The 24,319-nt window shown below is 43.5% G+C and overlaps 1 protein-coding gene across 2 annotated transcripts in view; it reads right to left on the bottom strand.

Moving 5' to 3' along the window:
- Window positions 1–1,708: 1,708 nt before the first annotated feature.
- The window catches only part of LOC311145597 (protein Smaug homolog 1-like), a 100,134-nt gene continuing 77,523 nt past the window's right edge, over window positions 1,709–24,319 (bottom strand). For both annotated transcript variants that reach the window (XM_084181881.1, XM_084181882.1), the window contains 9 exons: window positions 16,811–16,920; window positions 16,367–16,453; window positions 14,608–14,863; window positions 13,751–13,836; window positions 12,824–12,942; window positions 10,576–10,798; window positions 6,958–7,084; window positions 4,755–4,838; window positions 1,709–2,873 (listed from right to left, as the gene is read on the bottom strand). In XM_084181881.1, the coding sequence (XP_084038007.1) occupies window positions 2,845–2,873; window positions 4,755–4,838; window positions 6,958–7,084; window positions 10,576–10,798; window positions 12,824–12,942; window positions 13,751–13,836; window positions 14,608–14,863; window positions 16,367–16,453; window positions 16,811–16,920 (1,121 nt within the window). In that variant the 3' untranslated portion in view covers window positions 1,709–2,844. The remainder of the gene's footprint in view (window positions 2,874–4,754; window positions 4,839–6,957; window positions 7,085–10,575; window positions 10,799–12,823; window positions 12,943–13,750; window positions 13,837–14,607; window positions 14,864–16,366; window positions 16,454–16,810; window positions 16,921–24,319) is intronic.

Raw genomic sequence — 24,319 nt, 5'->3', positions numbered from 1 at the left:
TTATGGTCACCAGCCATAGCAAGTTAATACATATGGTACTTTAAATAATACATCTACATGAATACAATATTCACCTCTGCAACAATAATAGAAAAAAAAAGAAGAATAAATAATAATTTGAATCTGCTAATAGTATCGATTTATATGGCAGAAACAAGTGGATCTAACTACCATGTTGCATCAGTGTAACAATACATACTGTAATGCTGACACTAAATATTTTCCAAAACCATGCCACAAAAGGGTCCATGCCAATTCATGCTTTATGCAATATTCCTGTCACCGTCCCAGTTAAGGCCATGCGTGTTTAGTGAGCACACTTCCTGAAGCAGTGACGTTTGACTGACTCTGAAATATCACTACATTTTGACAATAACAGGTTACAGGTTTGAGGTTTGATTGGGGTCACCCCTACTTTATGACAAGATGGCTCAGTCCGAAAGCTTCAGTTCAATGCGCACTTAGGGAGTGGGCTGTAGTTACTGTAGCAGAGGATGGGGTGTTCTCGTTCTCCATCGCCGAGCAACGGTGCATTTGGCATGAAGCTGGTTTCATCTCACTACTCAAGTTCACTTCCACAATAAGTCAAGTCCCTTTTTCTGAACTGCAAAACTCTTAACCTTTCCTCTCCAAACCACTTGCCTCTCGCCACTGTTTATTGCACATACTTGCCATTTCTATTGCTGCACCTATTGGCATTGTTATTGATGTGGTATTTTACTACAGCTAATCCAACACCAAGTGCAGAACAAGAAAACGAGACACTTTTGCACAATAACCCTCACAAAACACCACTCCAAATCAGGATGCCCATTCAGGCACAATACATTAGCGTGACCTTCCATGCACAAGAACCCCACTTAAAGTATGACAGTGATACAGCGGCTAATAACAACAGAGCCAAACTCAACTAACTCAGCTTTAAAGAGCTTATTTTAACATGAACCTACCGGTACATTTATAGTCTGTCATGCAGACAACAATGAACCAAGGATAAATATTAAGACAAAAAAACTAACAAGAAATTGAAGTACAAAAAGCCTAATTGCAAGTGCCTGGCTGTCTAACTGCTTTTAGCCACTAGGTGGAGGTAAGTACTACAAATCTTGGGGATAGTTTTAAACCCTTCATGGATTGATGTTGCTATGCTGCTTGAGGGAAAGGAAACCTCCTCAGCAACCTTCTCGTTTACATCCACTAAAGCTACTTCCTGATTCTCCTGTCCTCTGTGTACGTCACTGGTTAGCGTTCTCTCTTTTCTCCTTGATTCAGAACATCTTTGACCGGATCTTACTTCCTAGTAAGATGAGAGCATATAGCATACAACATGCAGCGCTATAGTACCTACCTTGGACTGAAAACACACATGTAATCCTCATTCTATTTCACAATGAGACCCATTGAAAATACTCCTGACCGGCACTGACTAGCCCTAATTAGAGACTAGGTCACACGACATCATGCACCCGTTAAAGGAACTTCGCTCCCACATCCAGACACAACCCAAGCAAATGAACAGCATAAACTTTCAATGCAGAGTCTGCAGGTACAAAGACTAAAGAATTCTAAAAGATGATATATATATTGACCTGTCTATAACATTAATTTACCTTTACCACAAAATGTCCCTCTCGTTTCAAATCAAAGTCCCTGCCTCTGACATCGCTAACGTCCTCTTCTCCTTCTAAATCACTTGGCACAGACCATCCTGTGTCTCTCCACTTTTATTTCCCCTCCTCCCATCTCTTCTGACTCCTCGGTTTTTCCTTCTACACACTTCCACTGCATCCCTCTCTTTTTAGCGTTTTCATTTCCACACAGCTTGGCTGCTGGTAAGCGAAAGAAAGAAAGAAAGAAAGAAAAAGCAAAAAAACAAGTCAGTTGTAAACTATGATAGCTACTGTGAGACGTTAGCCTATTAAGCGACTAGTACGGTAGTATGCCACTACTTTCCCAACAATTATTTAAAAAAATAAAATATAAGAGATAACAGTCATACCTGAAATGTATAAATGTTTCGGTACCATAGTAGCATCTTATGTAAACAATACATACATGTAAAAATGCTTTTTTTCTGTCACCTATACAGAGCATAGGAGTCTTTAGAAAAACCTCCTCTCTAAAACTCTCCCAAACAGTGGGATGAATGCCAAGGCTTCTCTCACAATGTGTCCCACTTTGTTTGTTCATTTACATGTCTTGTTTGTTTGTTTTTGGCTCAGTGAGACATCATATGGTACGACCAGTAGAAATGCTGACTGGTGTGAACTGGTATGGGAACTCTCTTACTGGTCTTTAACTGGGACTGGGGGCGGAGAAGGGAAGTCTACAGTCTTGAACCTTGTAGCATGATATACTACAGTACCCATAATGCACCCCCCCACCCCCCCCTTCAACTGGGCCCAGGGTCTGCCAATCGTTTGTTGGCCGATGCTGACCCCCAGCGCTGCTATATCTCCCCCAGCCCAGCAGAGGGCACTCCTCGGGCACTGTTGTGGGTAGTTATACTGGGTGGGGAAAGGAGTCTGCACTGCTGTACTGCATTTGTCATCCATCACTGAAGCCCAGGTACTTATGAGTGTGCTGGGGGCGTAGCCGTGTTTTGTTGTGATGGTAACATGCCAATGTGCTGCTGTGTTAGCCATTTGTTAGCAGTTTTCACGGATTGGCTCGCCGTGGTATGATTTGCATCCCAGCCACCCCCTTGGTTGACCTCTCCCATTAGCTGTGGTGTGTGTGTGTGTGTGTGTGTGTGTGTGTGTGTGGGGGGGGGGGGGGTAGGAAAGACACGGCGAGCATTTTTGTTCCAGCTCTTTGTCCCCGGGTCTCCTTCAGGTCCTACTCTCAGATGGTGGATGTGCGGTCGACTCCATCTAGACACACAGAAGGGAGGGACATAGGACAAACCATCAGATAGGAATAAGAATAACACAACTGGAAAAATACAGATGGAATGTTTCAAAGCCAAAAAACAACTGTTGCATCTGGCCTGTCTGGACAAACAGAGAGGACCTGGGTTATGTCCTAAATGGCATCCTATTCCCTACATAGTGCACTACCTTTGACCAGAGCCCTACGGCAAGTGTGTGTGTGTGACCAGCAGTGCCAGAAACCGAAGGCAATGGGGGGGGGGGGGTTAAATGGACTTTCGTAGGTGTCTTCAGGCCTTAGAAACTAGCTATATAAATCCTATGTATAAATAAATCCTATGTATTGTTATGCATCCTATGGACCAGTGTGCATTACATACAAGGGGTTTTATAGAACGATTTACTATTACTGGAGTTCCTGTGTGTGGTCGAGGGTCTCATGACATTCCAAATGGCACCCTATTCCCTATCTAGTGCAATAACTTTTACCAGAGCTCTATTGGCACTGGTCAAAAGTAATGGACTATAAACAGAATAGGGTTCCATAAGAGTCTTATATAGGCCCAGTTTCAAAATGCACCAACCCCTAACCCTTACCCCCTGGGGCATTTTGGGAGATCTGAAAAAGGATTGAAGTGAGCAATATGCTAATAACGCCACCTTTCCCTGTCATAGGCTAGATTAAAGGTTCACCATATTGGATATCCAATCCTTTCAGATCTACAGAACTGCCTAAAAGGGTAAGGTCTGGAAGCATGTCAATATTAGGGAAATGACTTGGCAGCTTTCTGTCAAATTGGTCAAAAGAGAAGAGAGAGTTTGGTCTTTTTAGAGCTGGCCGTTGTATTGCTGTGTTTGAGCATGACTGAGATTTCTATTGGACAATATTTACTCTATTTATAAATAAGGGCGCGGGGGTATTCCATTCACAATGAGTACTCCGGTTGTCATTTCTATTATGTGGATTCAGTATGTTATAGAAAGAGAGAAAGGAGGGGCAGAGGGGTACAGTAGACAGGAAGGGTCCAGTCTGGGACTGGCCCTCCTCAGCTAACCACCTCTGATCTGGGCCTGTGTGTGTGTGTGTGTGTCCACCCACACAAAGGCTCACTTGTCCACCCTAGCTCTGCGCCGAGCACTGAGGGCCACCGTCTCTGCCTCTGTGCTGGCAAGGCCGGAGAGAGAGAAAAAACAGCCCCTTTATTTAAAGCTAAACTCCACTTCACATGGGAATGGTTACTGCGATTATCCATCTCCCTTCCTCTACACCCTCCCCTCACTACGTGTGGATTCATTATGGAGGCACACCCTGGCTACAGCCAAACATTGGCTCAAATACTATTTGAAATATTGTGTATACATTGATTATACAAAACATTAAGAACACCTGCTCTTTCCATGACATAAGCTGACCAGGTGAAAACTATGATCCCTTATTGATGTCACTTGTTAAATCCACTTCCAATCAGTGCAGATGAAGGGAAGCAGACAGGTCAAATAAGGATTATTCAGAGGGTGAATGGGCAAGACAAAATATTTAAGTGCCTTTGAACGGGGTATGGTAGTAGGTGCCAGGCACGTTTGTAACAAGAACTGCAACGCTGCTGGATTTTTCATGCTCAACAGTTTCCCGTATGTATCAAGAATTGTCCACCACCCTTTCGACACCTTGTAGAGTACATGCCCCGACGAATTGAGGCTGTTCTAAGGACAAAGGGGGTGTGTGTGTGAGAGAGAGAGCAAGCGTGCAAGTTTCTCTGTGTGTGTGTGAGTGCGATTAAACCAAGTGGTACAGTAGATACAGTAGTGTGTGCATGTGTGTATTGACTAAGAAGTCCAGTGTTAACTGGTGTGTGTGTTCATGGATGGTTGTGGTGCTCCTACCTCCCAGGGCATGCTCTGTCATACTCAAGCACAGAGACTCCAGCCGGTTGTTGATGTCTGGTTCCGTCACCGGCACTTGGAGATCTGAAGAACACCACCACAATGTTACAACAACATACACACAACCAACTATCTGGACAACAACACCACAATGTTACAACAACGTACACACAACCAACTACCCGGAACACAACACTGCAACGTATACACAACTAACTACCAGGAGAACACTGCAACATTACAACAACGTACACACAACTAACTACCAGGAGAACACTGCAACATTACAACAACGTACACACAACCAACTACCTGGAGAACACTGCAACATTACAACAACGTACACACAACCAACTACCTGGAGAACACAACACAATGTTCCAAAAACGTACACACAACCACTGTGAACGCTCAGCTAACATAAAAAGCTAAACAAACAACTGAAAGAGTATGATAAATGTGTATATACCCGTACATAAAAAGCCAGAGAAAGACCCCAGAACGTTCCAACAACATCAACACAACCACTGTGAAAATAGCGCAAAGACTTTACAATCAAAAGAATGTGATCCATTTCTTCACAGTCCTCTACAAACCACAAAATACCACATAACAGTCTACTACTCCCATTGAGCACGAAAAAGAATTGAAATCAAGTTCATCTAAATGTCTCAATCCTAATACACAATACTTTAACCTTTCCTAACATCACCACCCTGAATTCGCAGCAGACAAAGGAGTGAATTATCATGGGCTCCAAATCCCATTGCTTGCGGGGCGGGCGTCGTAACAATGACCTCCGTTCAACGACGGCGTGTGTGCCGTGCTTAATCTGATTACACTACACCGCCAATTAACCAACTGTCTCCACATTACACACCATAAATACAATACAATACCCAGTCACTTGGGTTACTCGCACTGGGGTGCTTTGGTGCGTGTGTGTGAGGTCTGTGTGTACTTCTCAAGTTCAAAGTCATCTGTTCTGCCACGAGGGAGACCCATAAACTCACCCCCCCCCAAAAAAACAACAACATTAAAGCAATTGTCTGAGACAGAGGGCTAGTTGCTAACTTGATAGCCAAGCAGCCCCCTCAGCTCAGCTGTGAGCTCCTTAGCTAGCTATCACAGGGGGATATCTAGGCTAACGGCTAGCCTTAAGCTGCTCCTGCCTTTAGCGGCGTCAACGCGGCTAAAGAGAGAAGAGCTGAGTTATGCACTTGCCGTCGCGCTGGCTGGCCAGACAGAACAGTCGGCCACTGGCTATTTTTAGGCCCCAAATCCAGGCCTCCTCCACACACACACACACACACACACACACACACACACACACACACACACACACACACACCCTTCCTTCATCCCATCATTCTCCCTGTATAGTCTCTGTTTGAATCAATCATTTCATCTGTCTAGCGTCAGTGTGAGAAATAGGGGCGCAAGAGAGACAGAGATTGAGAGAGGGCGAGTCCAGGCCTAGCTTTCCAGGCAGCTACATACTCTGGCCCGGCTCCAACTCCAGCCACCCCTGAGTGCATGTGCAGTGTGTATGACTCTGCAGAGCTGTTGAAGGGAGGGAGAGAACGAAGGAGGGAGAGAGAGAAAGAGAGAGCGTCAGGGAAAGGGTGCCAGGGCACCTCAGCCACCCAGCACAAAGAGGCTCATTGTAACAGTCCACTGACTCTTCCCTCCTTCCCTTCCTCACATACGGCTGCGTTCCCTCTTCCCCCCTGAAACTGCCTTCCCTTCTCCTTCCTCTCCATTCTAAAAAAGGGGGAATACACTTTGGTTCCCTATGAAAGACAGGCCGGAGGAGGAAATCCCTGCTGTCACATTGATGTCCAGTTTATCCCGCGGCTACAGCGTAAAAATAGAATTAAAGGATCTAGCCATCACAGAGCAGAACATTGGACTTGAATGGGATCTTCACCCAAGGCTGTTGTGCTGCATTGGTATACAGATGAGAGCAGTGTGTGTGATGCCCTGTGGCATTACAGCATCTGTCTCCAGGCTAACAAAGAGGAAGGTAGTACTGAGGATGCTAGGCTGCTGAGTGCTTATAAAGATTGAGAGATGGCAATGCAAAAAGGAGAGAAGAAGAGTGGGAGGAAACGAGAAAGAGAGAGGGGCTACCTTGTACAGTAGTGTGTGCGCACGTGTATGTATTGTGTAACTGAGTGTGTGTGTGTGTGTGATTTCTTACCAGACTGCTGAAACATGACCATGGTGTGTGGCGTGGTGTGGACAGGCAGGGAGCGGGTCCTCTGCACTGAGCTGTGGGTCCGGCTGGGCATGCTATTACTGCCCCCGGGGTTGGCAAACCATAAACCCTGTTGGACAAACCGATTGTCACACAGACAGCCACAACAGACTGGTAGCCCTATTTATTTATTTATTTTTATTTCACCTTTATTTAACCAGGTAAACCAGTTGAGAACAAGTTCTCATTTACAACTGCGACCTGGCCAAGATAAAGCAAAGCAGTGCGATAAAAACAACAACACAGAGTTACATATGGGGTAAACAAAACAAAGTCAAAAATACAACAGAAAATATATATACAGTATGTTCAAATGTAGCAAGTTATGGAGGTAAGGCAATAAATAGGCCATAGTGCAAAATAATTACAATTAGTATTAACACTGGAATGATAGATGTGCAAGAGATAATGTGCAAATAGAGATAATGGGGTGCAAATGAGCAGAATAAATAACAATATGGGGATGAGGTAGTAGGGTGGGCTAATTACAGATGGGCTGTGTACAGGTGCAGTGATCGGTAAGGTGCTCTGACAACTGACGCTTAAAGTTAGTGAGGGAGATAAGAGTCTCTAGCTTCAGAGATTTTTGCAATTCGTTCCAGTCATTGGCAGCAGAGAACTGGAAGGAATGGCGGCCAAAGGAGGTGTTGGCTTTGGGGATGACCAGTGAGATATACCTGCTGGAGCGCATACTACGGGTGGGTGTTGTTATGGTGACCAATGAGCTAAGATAAGGCGGGGATTTGCCTAGCAGTGATTTATAGATGGCCTGGAGCCAGTGGGTTTGGCGACGAATATGTAGTGAGGACCAGCCAACAAGAGCGTACAGGTCACAGTGGTGGGTAGTATATGGGGCTTTGGTGACAAAACGGATGGCACTGTGATAGACTACATCCAATTTGCTGAGTAGAGTGTTGGAGGCTATTTTGTAAATGACACCGCCGAAGTCAAGGATCGGTAGGATAGTCAGTTTTACGAGGGCATGTTTGGCAGCATGAGTGAAGGAGGCTTTGTTGCGAAATAGGAAGCCGATTCTAGATTTTACTTTGGATTGGAGATGCTTAATGTGAGTCTGGAAGGAGAGTTTCAAGAGCGACATCATTGATATACACGGAGAAAAGAGTTGGCCCAAGAATTGAATCCTGTGGCACCCCCATAGAGACTGCCATAGGTCCAGACAACAGGCCCTCCGATTTGACACACTGAACTCTATCTGAGTAGTTGGTGAACCAGGCGAGGCAGTCATTTGAGAAACAAAGGCTATTTAGTCTGCCAATAAGAATGGGGTGGTTGACAGAGTTGAAAGCTTTGGCCAGGTCGATGAAGACGGCTGCACAGTACTGTCTATTATTGATCGCGGTTATAGTATCGTTTAGCACCTTGAGCGTGGCTGAGGTGCACCCATGACCAGCTAGGAAACCGGATTGCATAGCGGAGAAGGTACGGTGGGATTTGAAATGGTCGGTGATCTGTTTGTTAACTTGGCTTTCAAAAACTTTCGAAAGGCAGAGCAGGAAGCATGAGCAGAAGACATTTAAAAGACGTTGTGCTTGGTTGAAAAATACGTATTTTTGGTTGAAAAGACATTGAAACCACGACTTTTCAATGTCTTGTGCTCACTGGGAGGCTAGAGGTCATATATCTTTGGATCATTACAGACCATCTAAACTGGCACAATTCCAATAACGGCTGCAACAAATCTAACCACTAACAGACAATGCTGGGAAATATGTTAATGTCCCTATGATGCCAAAGTAATACAATGATATACAGTTCTGCACAATGTTGGCGATACTTGAAATACCCTCCACACCCCACCTTGGCCCCCTCAAATTGTAGTTTGAGACCCCTACCTTAGACACACTACTGAGAGCACCTCACTCAATAAGTGCAATTTAATTTAGATTTCAAAATGACATTTCACAATACTTCAGAATGACTTATAGGCCAATAGTACGACCTGTTGGTTTACAATTTCAAATCATGAACAATGTACATTTTGGTTATACTCTGATCAAAATGGACTCACATTAATTTCCTCAAAATGTAATTAATTAGGACTTTATCACATAACTAAATGCACACCCAGCGGTGGCTTTATAAAAGTGTGGAGAAACTAGGGGAGGGCACACCAGAGATGTTTCCTCTCTAGCCTATAACTACTGAGCCATTATAAAGTCAACCTTTTCTTGTTCTCCTGCTCTCTCTCCTCCCCTCTATTTTTCTCTCTCCCCATTTAACCTCAAACTACTGACACTTTAGCCATGCGGATTCCTCTCTGTAACCTGCCTATTATACATTCAACCTTCTCCCTCTTTCTCGCTCCCTCTACTCCTCCTCCACCCCTCACCACTCTCGCTCCCCACTCCCTCTCTCTGTCCCCGTCCATCTCGATCTCCCCCTTTCCCGGTCCTCCCATACAGAGAGCCAGGGAAAAACAGGAAATGCCTGTGCACTGTTCTCACTGCCACTGACTACCTCACTCGCTCCCCTCTCCTTCTCCTCCCTTTCTCCCTCTCCTCGTCGCCCCTCCCCCTACACCACCACCGCCCTAACAATGACTCACCCCAGTCTCTCTCGCTCTCTCTCCCCCTCCTACCTCCTTTCTTTTAATACACACATTCCAGATCGCGTCCCAAAAAACGGTCGGACAGAGAGAGTGTGCGGACTGTGGAGGAAGCGGTTTGGAATTTCCTCCCATTGTAAGGATGCGTAGAGAAATGCCGAGTGGGAGCATAGCAGACGTGTGCGAGTGCCAGGTTATCCCTGCTGCGGAGTGGAGAACTGTTCCAATGAGCACTAGTGATGTAGGGCCTGTGGAATGCGTGATCCGCCTACAAGTTCCAGCCACTTCATCCGACACGCCACTGACGCTGCCTTTCTTTCCCTCTGCTGTTGCATTTTCCCCCTTATGGTTGTATTTGTTTCTATGACTGTTTTTACAACTATGTAATTCACAGGGAAGGATAGTTTGGGACAGATCTGAAAGAGGGTATTGTTAGGAGTTTGACTATTTCTCTGCATGGTTGGACGATTCCAGAATCCAGACACTTGACCAAGTAGTGTTTTTCTCAATTTTCCTTACTCCCACTGTATATTGGCATATACACAGCACCCCTTGAGAGTGAGAATACAATAATGTTGGTAGGTACCCTTTGTATCACTACCCATTGTCCACTACTGTAGCGAACCAAATTGTGACTGAAGCTGATAGGGATTAGTATGTCTTCCCATTAAAAGGTAGGCTCACTCAGCAATATAACATCACCTTAAAAATCCCTTCAAATCTAAATGAATGGCCAAAATCTGGATACGTGCGGTTAACTCAGACTTTAGACACTACACATTAATCAAATATTTGCGTTGAGGATGCCGATGTGGGTAGAGGCTAGATGTTAGGGGCTAAGATAAGGTTAGATCGGGGCATCCCCATATGCCGTCCTTGCCTAAAAGGGAGACTCTGCAATATAACGTCACCAAAGAAGAACTCTACATCAATTGCCTAGGCTAGGGGTAGTGGCTAAGTGCCTAGGAGAAGTTTACAGTCAGAAGTGTCCCCACCTGTCGTCCCTGCTTGAGACCGGTCGGGGTGCTGCTGGCGCTGCGTGGCGTGGGTCCCAGGAGGCCAGCGGTGCCCAGCATGCCAAGCCTGGCGCCGGGCAGGCTCCGTGAGGGCATCTGGAACTGGCGCAGGCTCCGGCGGGCCGACACGCTACTGCTGCCCCCCACGCAGCCCGCCGTGGGGAGAGAGTTGGACTGGCCGAAGCCCCGGCTACTGCTGCTGCTGCAAGGGGAGAGAGAGAGAAATAGCACTTGGATCATCATTTTTTTTTTAAAGGAATCAAAGGAGGTAAAGCACTTTGTGACAACTGCTAGTTTAAAAAGGGGCTTTATAAAATACATTTGATTGACTGAGGAGATGGGCATGTTGGAGAAACCGTGGACGTAGGGAGTGGAGTCATATTTGTGTCAAGAGCGGGGGGAGTGTTGCCACTCAAGAACAGGCTCTGTAGCTACATTATTTGACCTTTTAAACATTTAGCCGAGGAAGTCGTTGGGTACAAATTGGTGGTGGTGATAATAAGTGTCGGTAATAAAAAGTGACGCTGAAACAAACAGCTAGAATGGCTAGAGAGGAAAAGAGGTCAGACGTGGGTGAGACAGAACAGATGGCGTCAAGAGGAGGAGAGGTTAGTACGTCTCTGTGTGTGTGTGTGTGTGTGTGTGTGTGTATACACACACACACACACACACACACACACACACACACTACCATTCAAAAGTTTGGGGTCACTTAGACATTTCCTTGTTTTTGAAAGAAAAGCAATTTCTTTGTCCATTAAAATAACATCAAATTGATCAGAAATACCGTGTAGACATTGTTAATGCTGTAAATGGCTATTGTAGCTGGAAATGGCTGATTTTAATGGAATATCTACATAGGCGTACAGAGGCCCATTATCAGCAACCATCAGTCCTGTGTTCCAATGGCACGTTGTGTTTGCTAATCCAAGTTTATTATTTTAAAAGGCTAATTGATCATTAGAAAACCCTTTTGCAATTATGTTAGCACAGCTGAAAACTGTTGTGCTGATTAAAGAAGCAATAAAACTGACCTTCTTGAGACTAGTTGAGTATCTGGAGCATCAGCAATTGTGGGTTCCATTACAGGCTCAAAATGGCCAGAAACAAATAACTTTCTTCTGAAACTCGTCAGTCTATTCTTGTTCTGAGAAATGAAGGCTATTCCATGCGAGAAATTGCCAAGAAACTGAAGATCTCGTACAACACTGTGTACTATTCCGTTCACAGAACAGCACAAACTGTCTCTAACCAGAATAGAAAGAGCAGTGGGAGGCCCCGGTGCACAACTGAGCAAGAGGACAAATACATTAGAGTGTCTAGTTTGAGAAACAGACGCCTCACAGGTCCTCAACTGGCAGCTTCATTAAATAGTACCCGCAAAACACCAGTCTCAACGTCAACAGTGAAGAGGCATCTCCGGGATGCTGAGCTTCTAGGCAGAGTTGCAAAGAAAAAACCTTATCTCTGACTGGCCAATAAAAATAAAAGATTAAGCTGGGACACTGGACAGAGGAAGATTGGAAAAAATTGTTATGGACAGACTAATCAAAGTTTGAGGTGTTTGGATCACAAAGAATAACATTTGTGAGACGCAGACCAAATGAAAAGATGCTGGAGGAGTGCTTGATGCCATCTGTCAAGCATGGTGGAGGCAATGTGATGGTCTGGGGGTGCTTTGGTGGTGGTAAAGTGTGCAGGGTAAAAGGGATCTTGAAGAAGGAAGGCTATCACTCCATTTTGCAACGCCATGCCATACCCTGTGGACGGCGCTTGATTGGAGCCAATTTCCTCCTACAACAGGACAATGACCCAAAGCATAGCTCCAAACTATGCAATAACTATTTAGGGAAGAAGCAGTCAGCTGGTATTCTGTCTATAATGGAGTGGCCAGCACAGTCACCGGATCGCAACCCTATTGAGCTGTTGTGGGAGCAGCTTGACCGTATGGTACGTAAGAAGTGCCCATCAAGCCAATCTCTTCAGATTACCTCAACAAATTGATAAATAGAATGCCAAAGGTCTGCAAGGCTGTAATTGCTGTAGACTAATGCCTACATTTCCTATGCAATTTGCTATATTTCCTATTCAAACTCATTTCATGTATGTTTTCATGGAAAACAAGGACATTTCTAAGTGACCCCAAACTTTTGAACAGTAGTGTATATATTTAATTTCTCTCTGTCTATGTGTATCAATTTCTGTGTGTGTGTAGGGTCTAATCTACCTCCTCTGCGCCCGGTAGCCCGCCATGTCCAGGAGGGTCTTCCTGGGGAACGAGCGGAACAGCTTCTGCACCTGCTGTTTCCATGACAACAGCCGCTTCTTCTGTGTCTCAGTGAACGCCTGAGGGAGGAGAAGGGGAAGAGAGGGGAGGGGAAAGGAGAGGTTGCATGGCCAAAGAGTAGGAGAGAGACCATAACTCAGGGTTTTGCAGTTCAGCTTTGTTCGTTTATTTAATTTTTATGGCCCCACTACACTGGAAATATACTGAACAAAAATATAAACGCAACATGTGAAGTGTTGGTCCCATGTTTCATGAGCTGAAATAAAAGATCCCAGAAATGTTCCATACACTCAGAAAGCTTATTTCTCTAAAATGTTGTGCACAAATCTGTTTACATCCCTGTTAGTGATCATTTCTCCTTTGCCACAATTATCCATCCACCTGACAGGTGTGGCACATCAAGAAGCTGATTAAACAGCATGATCATTACACAGGTACACCTTGTGCTGGGGACAATAAAAGGCCACTCTAAAATGTGCAGTAGTCACACATCACAATGCCACAGATGTCTCAAGTTTTGAGGGAGCGTTCAATTGGCATGCTGACTGCAGGAATGTCCACCAGAGCTGTTGCCAGAGAATTTAATGTTCATTTCTCTACCATAAGTCGCCTCCAACATCGTTTTAGAGAATTTGACCTCGTGTAACCATTACATTTTTGTTCAGTATACTTGTTTGTCTTTTTTACATTTTCCAATATCCAGCTTTCACACTTGAGCTGATACAGAATGTAATATATGTCTAAAATACTGTGAGGTTATGAACACACACACCACACAAATGTGATACGTTCACCCATTAGATAAATAAGGTTCTGGAGAACTGTATAAAGAAAAGTATCGTCATTTGTCTCTCTCTGTGTGTGTACCTCGTGCAGAAGGCACTTGTCAATGAGCTGCATATAGGAGCTGATGTTCTCTTCATCTGGCCTGGACACCAGGAGCTGTGTGCAAACTAGAGAGAGCGAGAGAAAGCGAGCGAGAGAGAAAGCGAGAGCGAGAGAAAGAAAGGAGGGGGAAAGAGGGGACCAAAAAAGAGAGATGAGAGAGAGGGTGAGTTAGTTTCCCCAAAGCAGGGGGATTTAAGGACACAGACGGGGTTTGAGCAAGGGGAAACGTGGCCACACTGATTTCCATATTCTTCCAAAATGTCCACTGTTTGCTCAGTACATAGCACTGAGGTGGTTATGGAGAGGAAGGGAAATCTACTGGAAGTCAAGAAACCAAAACGCCCACATACTTGAATTAAGCATTAAGGCCCAGGGAGGTGTGGTATATGGCCAATATACCATGGCTAAGGGCTGTCTTACAGTTCTTTATTTTAGTATGTTTTTAGTCCGATTTTGATAGTCAAATAAAAGTTTGCATGTCAACATTCCGTTTTCAAGTTATATCGCTTTCAGTCTCCTAATGCCCAAAAATAAGTAAACGCAAAAAGCCTTATGAAGTTGTGTTTTGCATCATCATGAGACCTTTCCAGAAAGTCAACACAGGCTTCCTATTAGGCTAGCTCTGATGCTCTAATGTGTAAAATTATAATATTTGGGACCATATCAATGGTGGACTAATGAAAATATATGAAAATGGTTTTTGAGTTAAATAGTGACCACATGGTGATCCCAGGTGTTTGGTTTCTTTCTGTGCAGTCTATCACACAAATGTGATGCGTGTATGACAACGTTACAACAACTTAACTTCCCAATCTATGGGACTAGATCCTCTGTACCTTTGCCCATGACGCGGGTGAACTGGCCGGGGATGTCCCCCTCCGCGATGACGGTGGTTCCAGTCTCCCCTTCCCCTCCTCCGGGGGCCAGGTGAGAGCCCGGGGCGGCGCTGCTCTTCCCCTCAGGGCTCAACAGGGGTCGCTGCGTGGGCGAGGAGGGGGACGACTCATCGCTGGCCACCGCCTTGATGGGCGTCAGGATCATCTGGTGGAGCTCAGCGAGAGGGGCGCGCAGGTTACTCCCTTCCAACACGTCCTGGGAGAGGATAGAAAAAATGAAGAGAATAAGAGAAAGTGATAGAGAGAACAGGAAGGGGGAGGAGACAAAGTGATAGAAAGAGAGAATAAAGGAACGGGAGAGAAAAGGAAGAGGAGCAAGAGGTCACAAAGGGGTAAAGATGAGGTGAAAGAGAGGAGGGAGAACAAAGAAGGAGGAGGTATAGCAGAGAGAAGAGAAAAGGGAAATTAGTCAGCATGATCTATTATACTTCTTTAACAGTTCCGGACCGTTACAGTAAGGGATACAAATACTCATAGCCCTATTCAGAGGAGGATCATTCTAGAAGTCTCCGTCAGAGTCCTTTCTACAACAGCGGCTGTCAGGCGGGCGGCGGGATATTTTGGACATGAAAGGGAGGAAACGCTCACCAGCCATATGATGACGAGGAAAAATAAAGCAATTCCAAAAATACACGCATGTTTCACTCCTGTCCTGTCTGCCTGCATCCCAAATGACACCCTATTCCCTATATAGTGCACTACTTTTGACCAGAGCCCCACTACTTTTGACCAGAGCCAAAAGTAGTTCACTATAGGGAATAGGGTGCCATTTGGGACACATCCTCTGATCCCCTGTCCCGTACTGCTGCCGGTAGTCAAATCCATATCCGAGCCCTTAAAATACCAAGCAACAGGTGTCTTGTTTCTCTCCCCAACCATACAAATGTGACACGGCAGCAAATTTTAGAATCAAGAGCCCCTGGTGAAAAGGTCGGGCCTGAAATTAGATGGCACAAGAAGAGAAGACACCCCGCTGTGACCTTGACAGCCATTGTCCGAGTCCCAAACGTTATCTTCCTGGATAAGTGGACCCTCTTTCACAATAGTCTAAAAAGTATTTCTCTACCTGTGTCCTCTTCATCTGTACTGATCTAAGATAACTGACAGGTGAGCGAACCATCAAATGATGAGCTACTGTGGCTATGTCTAGAAATATTACTAGCAGTCAAATCTTTGCTTCCTCCAGCCTCGTTTTCTCAATTCCTTCCCTCCCTCTCAAAGCGAAATGAAAGGATCCAAGGTCTCTCACTTGGACCTCTACCTCATGATTAGACAGCTAGTCAGGTTTTCAGACATATTGTTTTTACCTGTCAAGTCTTTTCCACTCAGCAGAGACGAAGGGAAGGAGACGAGGAGAGGAAAAAGAGAACGAGCGACTGTCCTAACTTCAGTTGACCGATCCTTTAGACAGGAAGTGAAACGCTGACCCCAATTGTCTGCCTTTGTCACTCAGGCCCAATCCCAAATTGACCCCGACTGTCACAGATCTGAGAGGATTTGACAGGTGTAAGCAATATGGTAATATTGCTCACTTAACCATATTACTTACACCTATCACATTTTCTTAGATCTCAACAAGTGCATAGGGAGTAGGGTTTAGGGGTTGATTTGGGATTGGGCTTCACTTGAATAGCAAGACATTGTCGAAGCTTCGTGACAATTTCCTCAACCTAAGAAGTTGACAGCTTGCACCACTGACCTTCTCTAGGCAGCGCAGCATGTTCTGGCGCTCCTTCAGTTTCTGGATGCTGATGACTATCTTGTGGCGCGCCCCTTTGGTGACATTCTGCAGAAAATAAATATCATTTCACTCTTTCAACATTCCTTCACCACACACACACACCAACGACAAGTTAAATAAATACATCATGAAAAGGGTAATTAATCAACGTGTTCTACTAAACATTTCTGAATCACTTTACTGCCATTATAATACTTTATAACTTGTTATAAGCATGAACAAGCCTTTATAACATCCTGTTACAACTCTTAAAATACCGGTTCATGTCTATCAGCTCTTTGATGAAGACAACAAAAGTACAGTACTAGAAACAGGAGACATACTTTCACTACCGTAACAATTCCTTAAAATTGCCGTTACGTTCCTAGTATGTTTCCTTAGGTATTCCTTGTTGCTACTGACCTGTGATTCCAGCTGCTGTTCGGTCAGTGACATCATCTCGTCGTACGTCATGGTGGAGAAGAGAGCCGCATACTTGTGGAGACGGAGGCTTTTCAGCCAGGCCGGCACATCTGTAGGCACACACACACACACACGTCAGACGAATGTCTTGTGCACAGCTGTAGAAAGTCAGTGTAATGGCACTGACATGACATCACAGATGGGGGAAGTGTCCTTTCTGGTATTCCCTCTCACCATTTAAACTCTCCTAGTGTCTCAGACTTAGGCTGCGTCCCAAACGGCATCCTATTCCCTATTTAGTGCATTACTTTTGACCTGAGCCCATAGGGACTTATCCCTTCAACTCTTACCCTTCCCGTCAAAGCTGTAATGTAAAACACTGTGATACAAGAGACCATGACCCTTTTTAGACTGCCTCATATGTTGGTCGCTAGCTAAGGAGTTTTGGTTCTATTGTTTGCTTTGTATGTTAAGTGGTGAGTGTGTGAATGTCAATTACCTTAGAAGTCTTTTATTTTACTGCTTTAAATCACATTTCATTGTCACTTCATAATGTATTGGTAAACACCAGGCTCTAAACAAAGCCTAAAACAGGTTTCTTTCTACTAGAAAAGGGCAAAAACATTGACCCCAAGCAAAGACAAACAAAACCAGAAACCACTACTGTTAGCAGGTTGGACCGTTCAGGCCCGTATTCACAAAGTTTCAGAGTAGGAGTGCTGATATAGGATCAGTTTAGCCTTTTAGACTGTAATGAATAAGAGTATATGGACTAGATCAGCACTCCTAGTCAGAGGATTTACCCCTACCTACATGTACAAATTACATGTACCCCCGCACATTGACTCGGTACCGGTACCCCCTGTATATAGCCTCGTTATTCTTATTTTATTGTGTTACTTTTCATTCTTTTTTACTTTACTTTATTTGGTAAATATTTTCATAACTCTTTCTTGAACTGCATTGTTGGTTAAGGGCTTGTAAGTAAGCATTTCACGGTAAGGTCTACACCTGTTGTATTCGGCACATGTGACAAATAAAGTTTTATTTGATTTGAGATGCTTTCTGAATACGAGCCCAGATGCATAGGACTGCTTATGCGAACTCGTGTATTTTGGTAATGCTTAGCAATTCTTAGTAATCTGTATTCAAAGAATGCTGGAGGGAGTTGACTGTAAATATCCTGGCAGTTTTTGTTAGTTTTTTCCCCCCAACAATACACAAACAGTGGAGGCTTTCACTTTTCCTGTAGATGGCTAAGGTGAAATTAAGTTCAGGGTCTTGTCCACTTGTCCAGTAAGAATCGCTCATTTTCGTTTTCAGTTGCAAAGCGTTTCAAAATGTTTTCTGTTGCGTGCCCTAATGAACATGACCGAGAAGAAGACTTGGACGCTTCGTTGGCTATCTTTAGAGCATTTTGCTTATCAGAGGTGGATGTGGTGCTAAGAAGCTTCACCTGCCCAAATCTGTTGGCCCCCAGACGGCTTGGATGTTGCTTTGGGGGCCTTTGCGCCACCCCTGTACAATAATCTAGGGGAAAGACATAGGTAAAGAAGTGGGAAACGTGAAAATGCTTCAGCAGGCATCAACTTTAAAGCCTCTGACTAAGGTTAACTGGTCAGTTCACCCACACCCATTTATGGAGTGATAAGTGCCAACAGAAATGTTATCTGAATTCAATCTTGAATTTGCATTCATAAATTGAATCAACTTGTGCAATACAAAGTCCAACATATGGAATTCAAATTTAATTTATGAATACAAATTCAAAATGGTTGAATTCAGATTCAATTTATGAATACAAATTCAAAATCATTGAATTCAGATTCAATTTCGTCCACACAGTTCACAAAAGCAAATTATTAAAGGCAAAATTCATAACTATCTGATTGACAAATTAACATCTGCTTCAAACAAGAGGTAAGGCTGTCTGATCACTCAACCAAAACCATAATTTCTCATGAAGTCCCATTCATTTGGCTTCAGGGTTATACAGGGTACAATAGGAACCAGATGTCACTGTGTATGTGTGTCCTGAGACTGAGCATGCAACAGGGTCTAAAAGAAAGCCACCCTAGGAAGGCGACATCAGAGACTGATAGGAGCATGTCTGCTCCTGTCCTGACAGTGCCCTGTCGTCGCTAGTCAAGCCATATCGGAGCCCTTAACATGAGCGGTGGCGGCGCATAACAACTTAAAATACCAAGCAACAGGTGTCTTGTTTCCTATTGCCCCATTCACTCAAGTGCTTGCACAGACGAGACAGACGTCAGAGACTTTTGAACTATGTTAAATAAAAACAAACACAATCATCCACAAATCACAATTAATGTGACCAATGTGTTGCTATTCCATAGGATACATTCAGACTTATGTCACAACAGATGGGATGTTCATTTCAAAGAAAGGGAAGCTGGGGGAAGGGGGTGGCTTGTGAACACTTGGAAAGGAGCAGATTGCTTCTTTAGCCCGAGGACACGGTTGTGGCGGGGACCAACCAAACAAAACTCAACCCAGAAGTCACCCGTAGGGGTGTAACGGTACACATATTCAAATTGGGGCGGGGGGTAGATCAGCTGTAATATTGCAGAAAGATTGTAACTTCCATCAATGTAATTGTCTGCATCACTTCCAATCCCCCATATGTTTTTTTTCTCTCGCATATACAGTTGATGTCGGAAGTTTACATTAAAACTTGTTTTTCAACCACTCCATACATTTCTCAATAACAAACTATAGTTTTGGCAAGTCAGTTAGTAATTTTTCCAACAATTGTTTAGACAGATTATTTCACTTATAATTCACTGTATCATAATTCCAGTGGGTCAGAAGTTTACATACACTAAGTTGACTGTGCCTTTAAACAGCTTGGAAAATTCCAGAAAATGATGTCATGGCTTTAGAAGCTTCTGAAAGGCTAATTGACATCATTTGAGTCAATTGGAGGTATACCTGTGGATGTATTTCAAGGCCTACCTTCAAACTCAGTTCCTCTTTGCTTGACATCATGGGAAAATCAAAAGAAATCAGCAAAGACCTCACATTTTTTTGTAGACCTCCACATGTCTGGTTGTCCTTGGGAGCAATTTCCAAACGCCTGAAGGTACCACGTTCATCTGTACAAACAATAGTATGCAAGTATAAACACCATGGGACCACGCAGAGATGAACTTTCTTTGGTGCGAAAAGTGCATATCAATCCCAGAACAACACCAAAGGACCTTGTGAAGATGCTGGAGGAAACAGGTACAAAAGTATCTATATCCACAGTAAAATGAGTCCTATATCGACATAACCTGAAAGACTGCTCAGCAAGGAAGAAGCCACTGCTCCAAAACCGCCATAAAAAAGCCAGACTACGGTTTGCAACTGCACACGGGGACAAAGATTGTACTTTTTGGAGAAATGTCCTCTGGTCTGATGAAACAAAAATAGAACTGTTTGGCCATAATGACCATTGTTATCTTTGGAGGAAAAAGGGGGTGGCTTGCAAACCGAAGAACACCATCCCAACCGTGAAGCACGGGGGTGGCAGCATCATGCAGTGGGGGTGCTTTGCTGCAGGAGGGATTGGTGCACTTCACAAAATAGATGGCATCATGAGGAAGGAAAATTATGCGGATATATTGAAGCAACATCTCAAGACATCAGTCAGGAAGTTAAAGCATGGTCGCAAATGGGTCTTCCAAATGGACAATGACCCCAAGCATTCTTCCAAATTTGTGGCAAAATGGCTTAAGCACAACAAAGTCAAGGTATTGGAGTGGCCATCACAAAGCCCTGACCTCAATCCTATAGAAAATGTGTGGGCAGAACTGAAAATGCATGCGCGAGCAAGGAGGCCTACAAACCTGATTCAGTTACACCAGCTCTGTCAGGAGGAATGGGCCAAGATTCACCCAATTTATTGTGGGAAGCTTGAGGAAGGCTACCCGAAACGTTTGACCCAAGTTAAACAATTTAAAGGCAATGCTACCAATTACTAATTGAGTGTATGTAAACTTCTGACCCACTGGGAATGTGATGAAAGAAATAAAAGCTGAAATAAATAATTCTCTCTACTATTATTCTGACATTTCACATTCTTAAAATAAAGTGGTGATCCTAACTGACCTTTACTAGGATTAAATGTCAGGAATTGTGAAAAACTGAGTTTAAATATATTTGGCTAAGTTGTATGTACATATATATATATATATATATATACACACACATACAATTGCTTGCGAAAGTATTCACCTCCTTACCATTTTTCCTATTTTGTTGCCTTCCAACCTGGAATTAAAAAGTCAATACTTTGTAGAGCCACCTTTTGCAGCAATTACAGCTGCAAGTCTCTTGGGGTACATCAATGATGTCGCTCTTGCTGCTGGTGACTCTCAGATCCACCTCTACGCAGACGACACCATTTTGTATACATCTGGCCCTTCATTGGACACTGTGTTAACAAACCTCCAAACGTGCTTCACTGCCACACAGCACTCCTTCCGTAGCCTCCAACTGCTCTTAAACACTAGTAAAACTAAAATGCATGCTCTTCAATCGAACGCTGCTTGCACCCGCCCGTCCAACTAGAATCACTACTCTCGGCGGGTCTGACTTAGAATATGTGGACAACTACAAATACCTAGGTGTCTGGTTAGACCGTTATATCTCCTTCTAGACTCACATTAAGCATCTCCAATCCAAAGTTAAATCTAGAATCAGCTTCCTATTTCGCAACAAAGCCTCCTTCACTCATGCTGCGAAACATGCCCTCGTAAAACTGACTATCCTACCGATCCTTGACTTCGGCGATGTCATTTACAAAATAGCCTCCAACACTCTACTCAGCAAATTGGATGTAGTCTATCACAGTGCCTTCCGTTTTGTCACCAAAGCCCCATATACTACCCACCATTGTGACCTGTACGCTCTCGTTGGCTAGCCCTCACTACATATTCGCCAAACCCCCTGGCTCCAGGTCATCTATAAATCACTGCTAGGAAAATCCCCGCCTTATCTTAGATCATTGGTCACCATAGCAACACCCACCCGTAGTATGCGCTCCAGCAGGTATATCTCACTGGTCATCCCCAAAGCCAACACCTCCTTTGGCCGCCATTCCTTCCAGTTCTCTGCTGCCAATGACTGGAACGAACTGCAAAAATCTTTGAAGCTGGAGACACTTATCTCCCTCACTAACTTTAAGCATCAGTTGTCAGAGCAGCTTACCGATCACTGCACCTGTACACAGCCCATCTGTAATTAGCCCACCCAACTACCTCATCCCCATATTGTTATTTATTTTGCTAATTTGCACCCCAGTATCTCTATTTGCACATCATCTTCTGCACATCTATCATTCCAGTATTAATAGTAAATTGTAATTATTTTGCACAATGGCCTATTTATTGCCTTACCTCCATAACTTACTACATTTGCGCACACTGTTTATAGATTTTCTATTGTGTTATTGACTGTACGTTTTATTTATCCCATGTGTAACTCTGTGTTGTTGTTGTTTTTAATCGCACTGCTTTGCTTTATCTTGGCCAGGTCACAGTTGTAAATGAGAACTTGTTCTCAACTGGCTTACCTGGTTAAATAAAGGTGAAAAAAATAAAAATATAAAAATGTCTCTATAAGCTTGGCACATCTAGCCACTGGGACTTTTGCCCATTCTTCAAGGCAAAATTGATCCAGCTCCTTCAAGTTGGATGGGTTCCGCTGGTGTACAGCAATCTTTAAGTCATACCACAGATTCTCAATTGGATTGAGGTCTGGGCTTTGACTAGGCCATTCCAAGACATTTAAATGTTTCCCCTTAAACCATTCGTGTGTTGCTTAGGATCATTGTCCTGCTGGAAGGTGAACCTCCGTCCCAGTCTCAAATCACTGGAAGACTGAAACAGGTTTCCCTCAAGAATTTCCCTGTATTTAGCGCCATCTATCATTCCTTCAATTCTGACCAGTTTCCTAATCCCTGCCGGGAAGCTTGTCAGAATTCAAGTTATTTTTTAAATTTCACTTCACCATTTTTGGACTATTTTGTGTATGTCCATTTAAATGAAATCCAAATAAAAATCAATTTCAATTACTGGTTGTAATCAACAAAATAGGAAAAACGCCAAGGGGGATGAATACTTTTGCAAGACACTGTGTGTGGAGCAATCTTTGCAACTCTGCCTAGTTGGTCAGCATCCCGGAGTCGCCTCTTCACTGTTGACGTTGAGACTGGTGTTTTGCGGGTACTATTTAATGAAGCTGCCAGTTGAGGACCTGTGAGGCGTCTGTTTCTCAAAATAGACACTAATTTATTTGTCCTCTTGCTCAGTTGTGCACCGGGGCCTCCCACTCCTCTTTTTATTCTGGTTAGAGCCAGTATGCGCTGTTCTGTGAAGGGAGTAGTACTCAGCGTTGTAAGAGATCTTCAGTTTCTTTGCAATTTCTCGCATGGCATAACCTTCATTTCTCAGAACAAGAATAGACTGACGAGTTTCAGAAGAAAGTTATTTGTTTCTGGCGATTTTGAGCCTGTAATCGAACCCACAATTGCTGATGCTCCAGATACTCAACTAGTCTCAAGAAGGCCAGTTTTATTGCTTCTTCAAATCAGCACAACAGTTTTCAGCTGTGCTAACATAATTGCAAAAGGGTTTTCTAATGATCAATTAGCCTTTTAAAATGATAAACTTTGATTATCAAACACAACGTGCCATTGAAACACAGGACTGATGGTTACTGATAATGGGCGTCTGTACGCCTATGTAGATATTCTATTAAAAATCAGCCGTTTCCAGCTACAATAGCCATTTACAACATTAAGAATGTCTACACTGTATTTCTGATCAATTTGATGTTATTTTAATGGACAATTTTTTTTATTATCTTTCGAAAACAAGGACATTTCTAAGTGACCCCAAACTTTTGAACGGTAGTGTATATACATATCCTTTAAAAAAAACTATTTTCCTTTATTACTTTCCAACCCCACCATCCCTTGCTTAATTGGATTAAACTAGTGAACAACAACGCTTAGGCCTCTACTTCCAGCTTATACGTACTATATACATTTTATGGACACAGTCAATTTTACAATAATTCTATTTTGTTTGTTTTTACTCCAGAACTTCCTCTACCCTCAACCTCTCCGATCATTTTCATGATGTCCATCCGGTTTGCTTCTATATGTCATATCTTTCTAACTGTGCTCATACACAAAAGCTCTCAACCTATAACCTATACTTATTATGGACACAGTATGCTTTACATTAGTTATCCTGTTGTTATTAGTTGTTGTTAGTTATTAGTCCCATCCTTCAGCTCCATTCAAGACCTCCCATCTATCTCTTAACACCATCCATATTGGATTTCTATTTGCCATATATTTTTCAACTGTACTGTGATGTTTCACAAAAGTTCTGAAACATTCTATTGTCATTGTTTCTAAGAATTGTAAATCGAATTTTTTGTTGTTGTTGCTAAACGTATTATATTATTGATCGATTGACTATGACTTGTCAGATC

This window comes from Coregonus lavaretus (assembly GCF_964263955.1).
Source record: "Coregonus lavaretus genome assembly, chromosome: 18".
In the NCBI taxonomy this organism is placed as follows: Eukaryota; Metazoa; Chordata; class Actinopteri; order Salmoniformes; family Salmonidae; genus Coregonus; species Coregonus lavaretus.
Note: the sequence above shows the minus strand (reverse complement) of the source record. Positions and strands in the feature narration are given on the sequence as shown.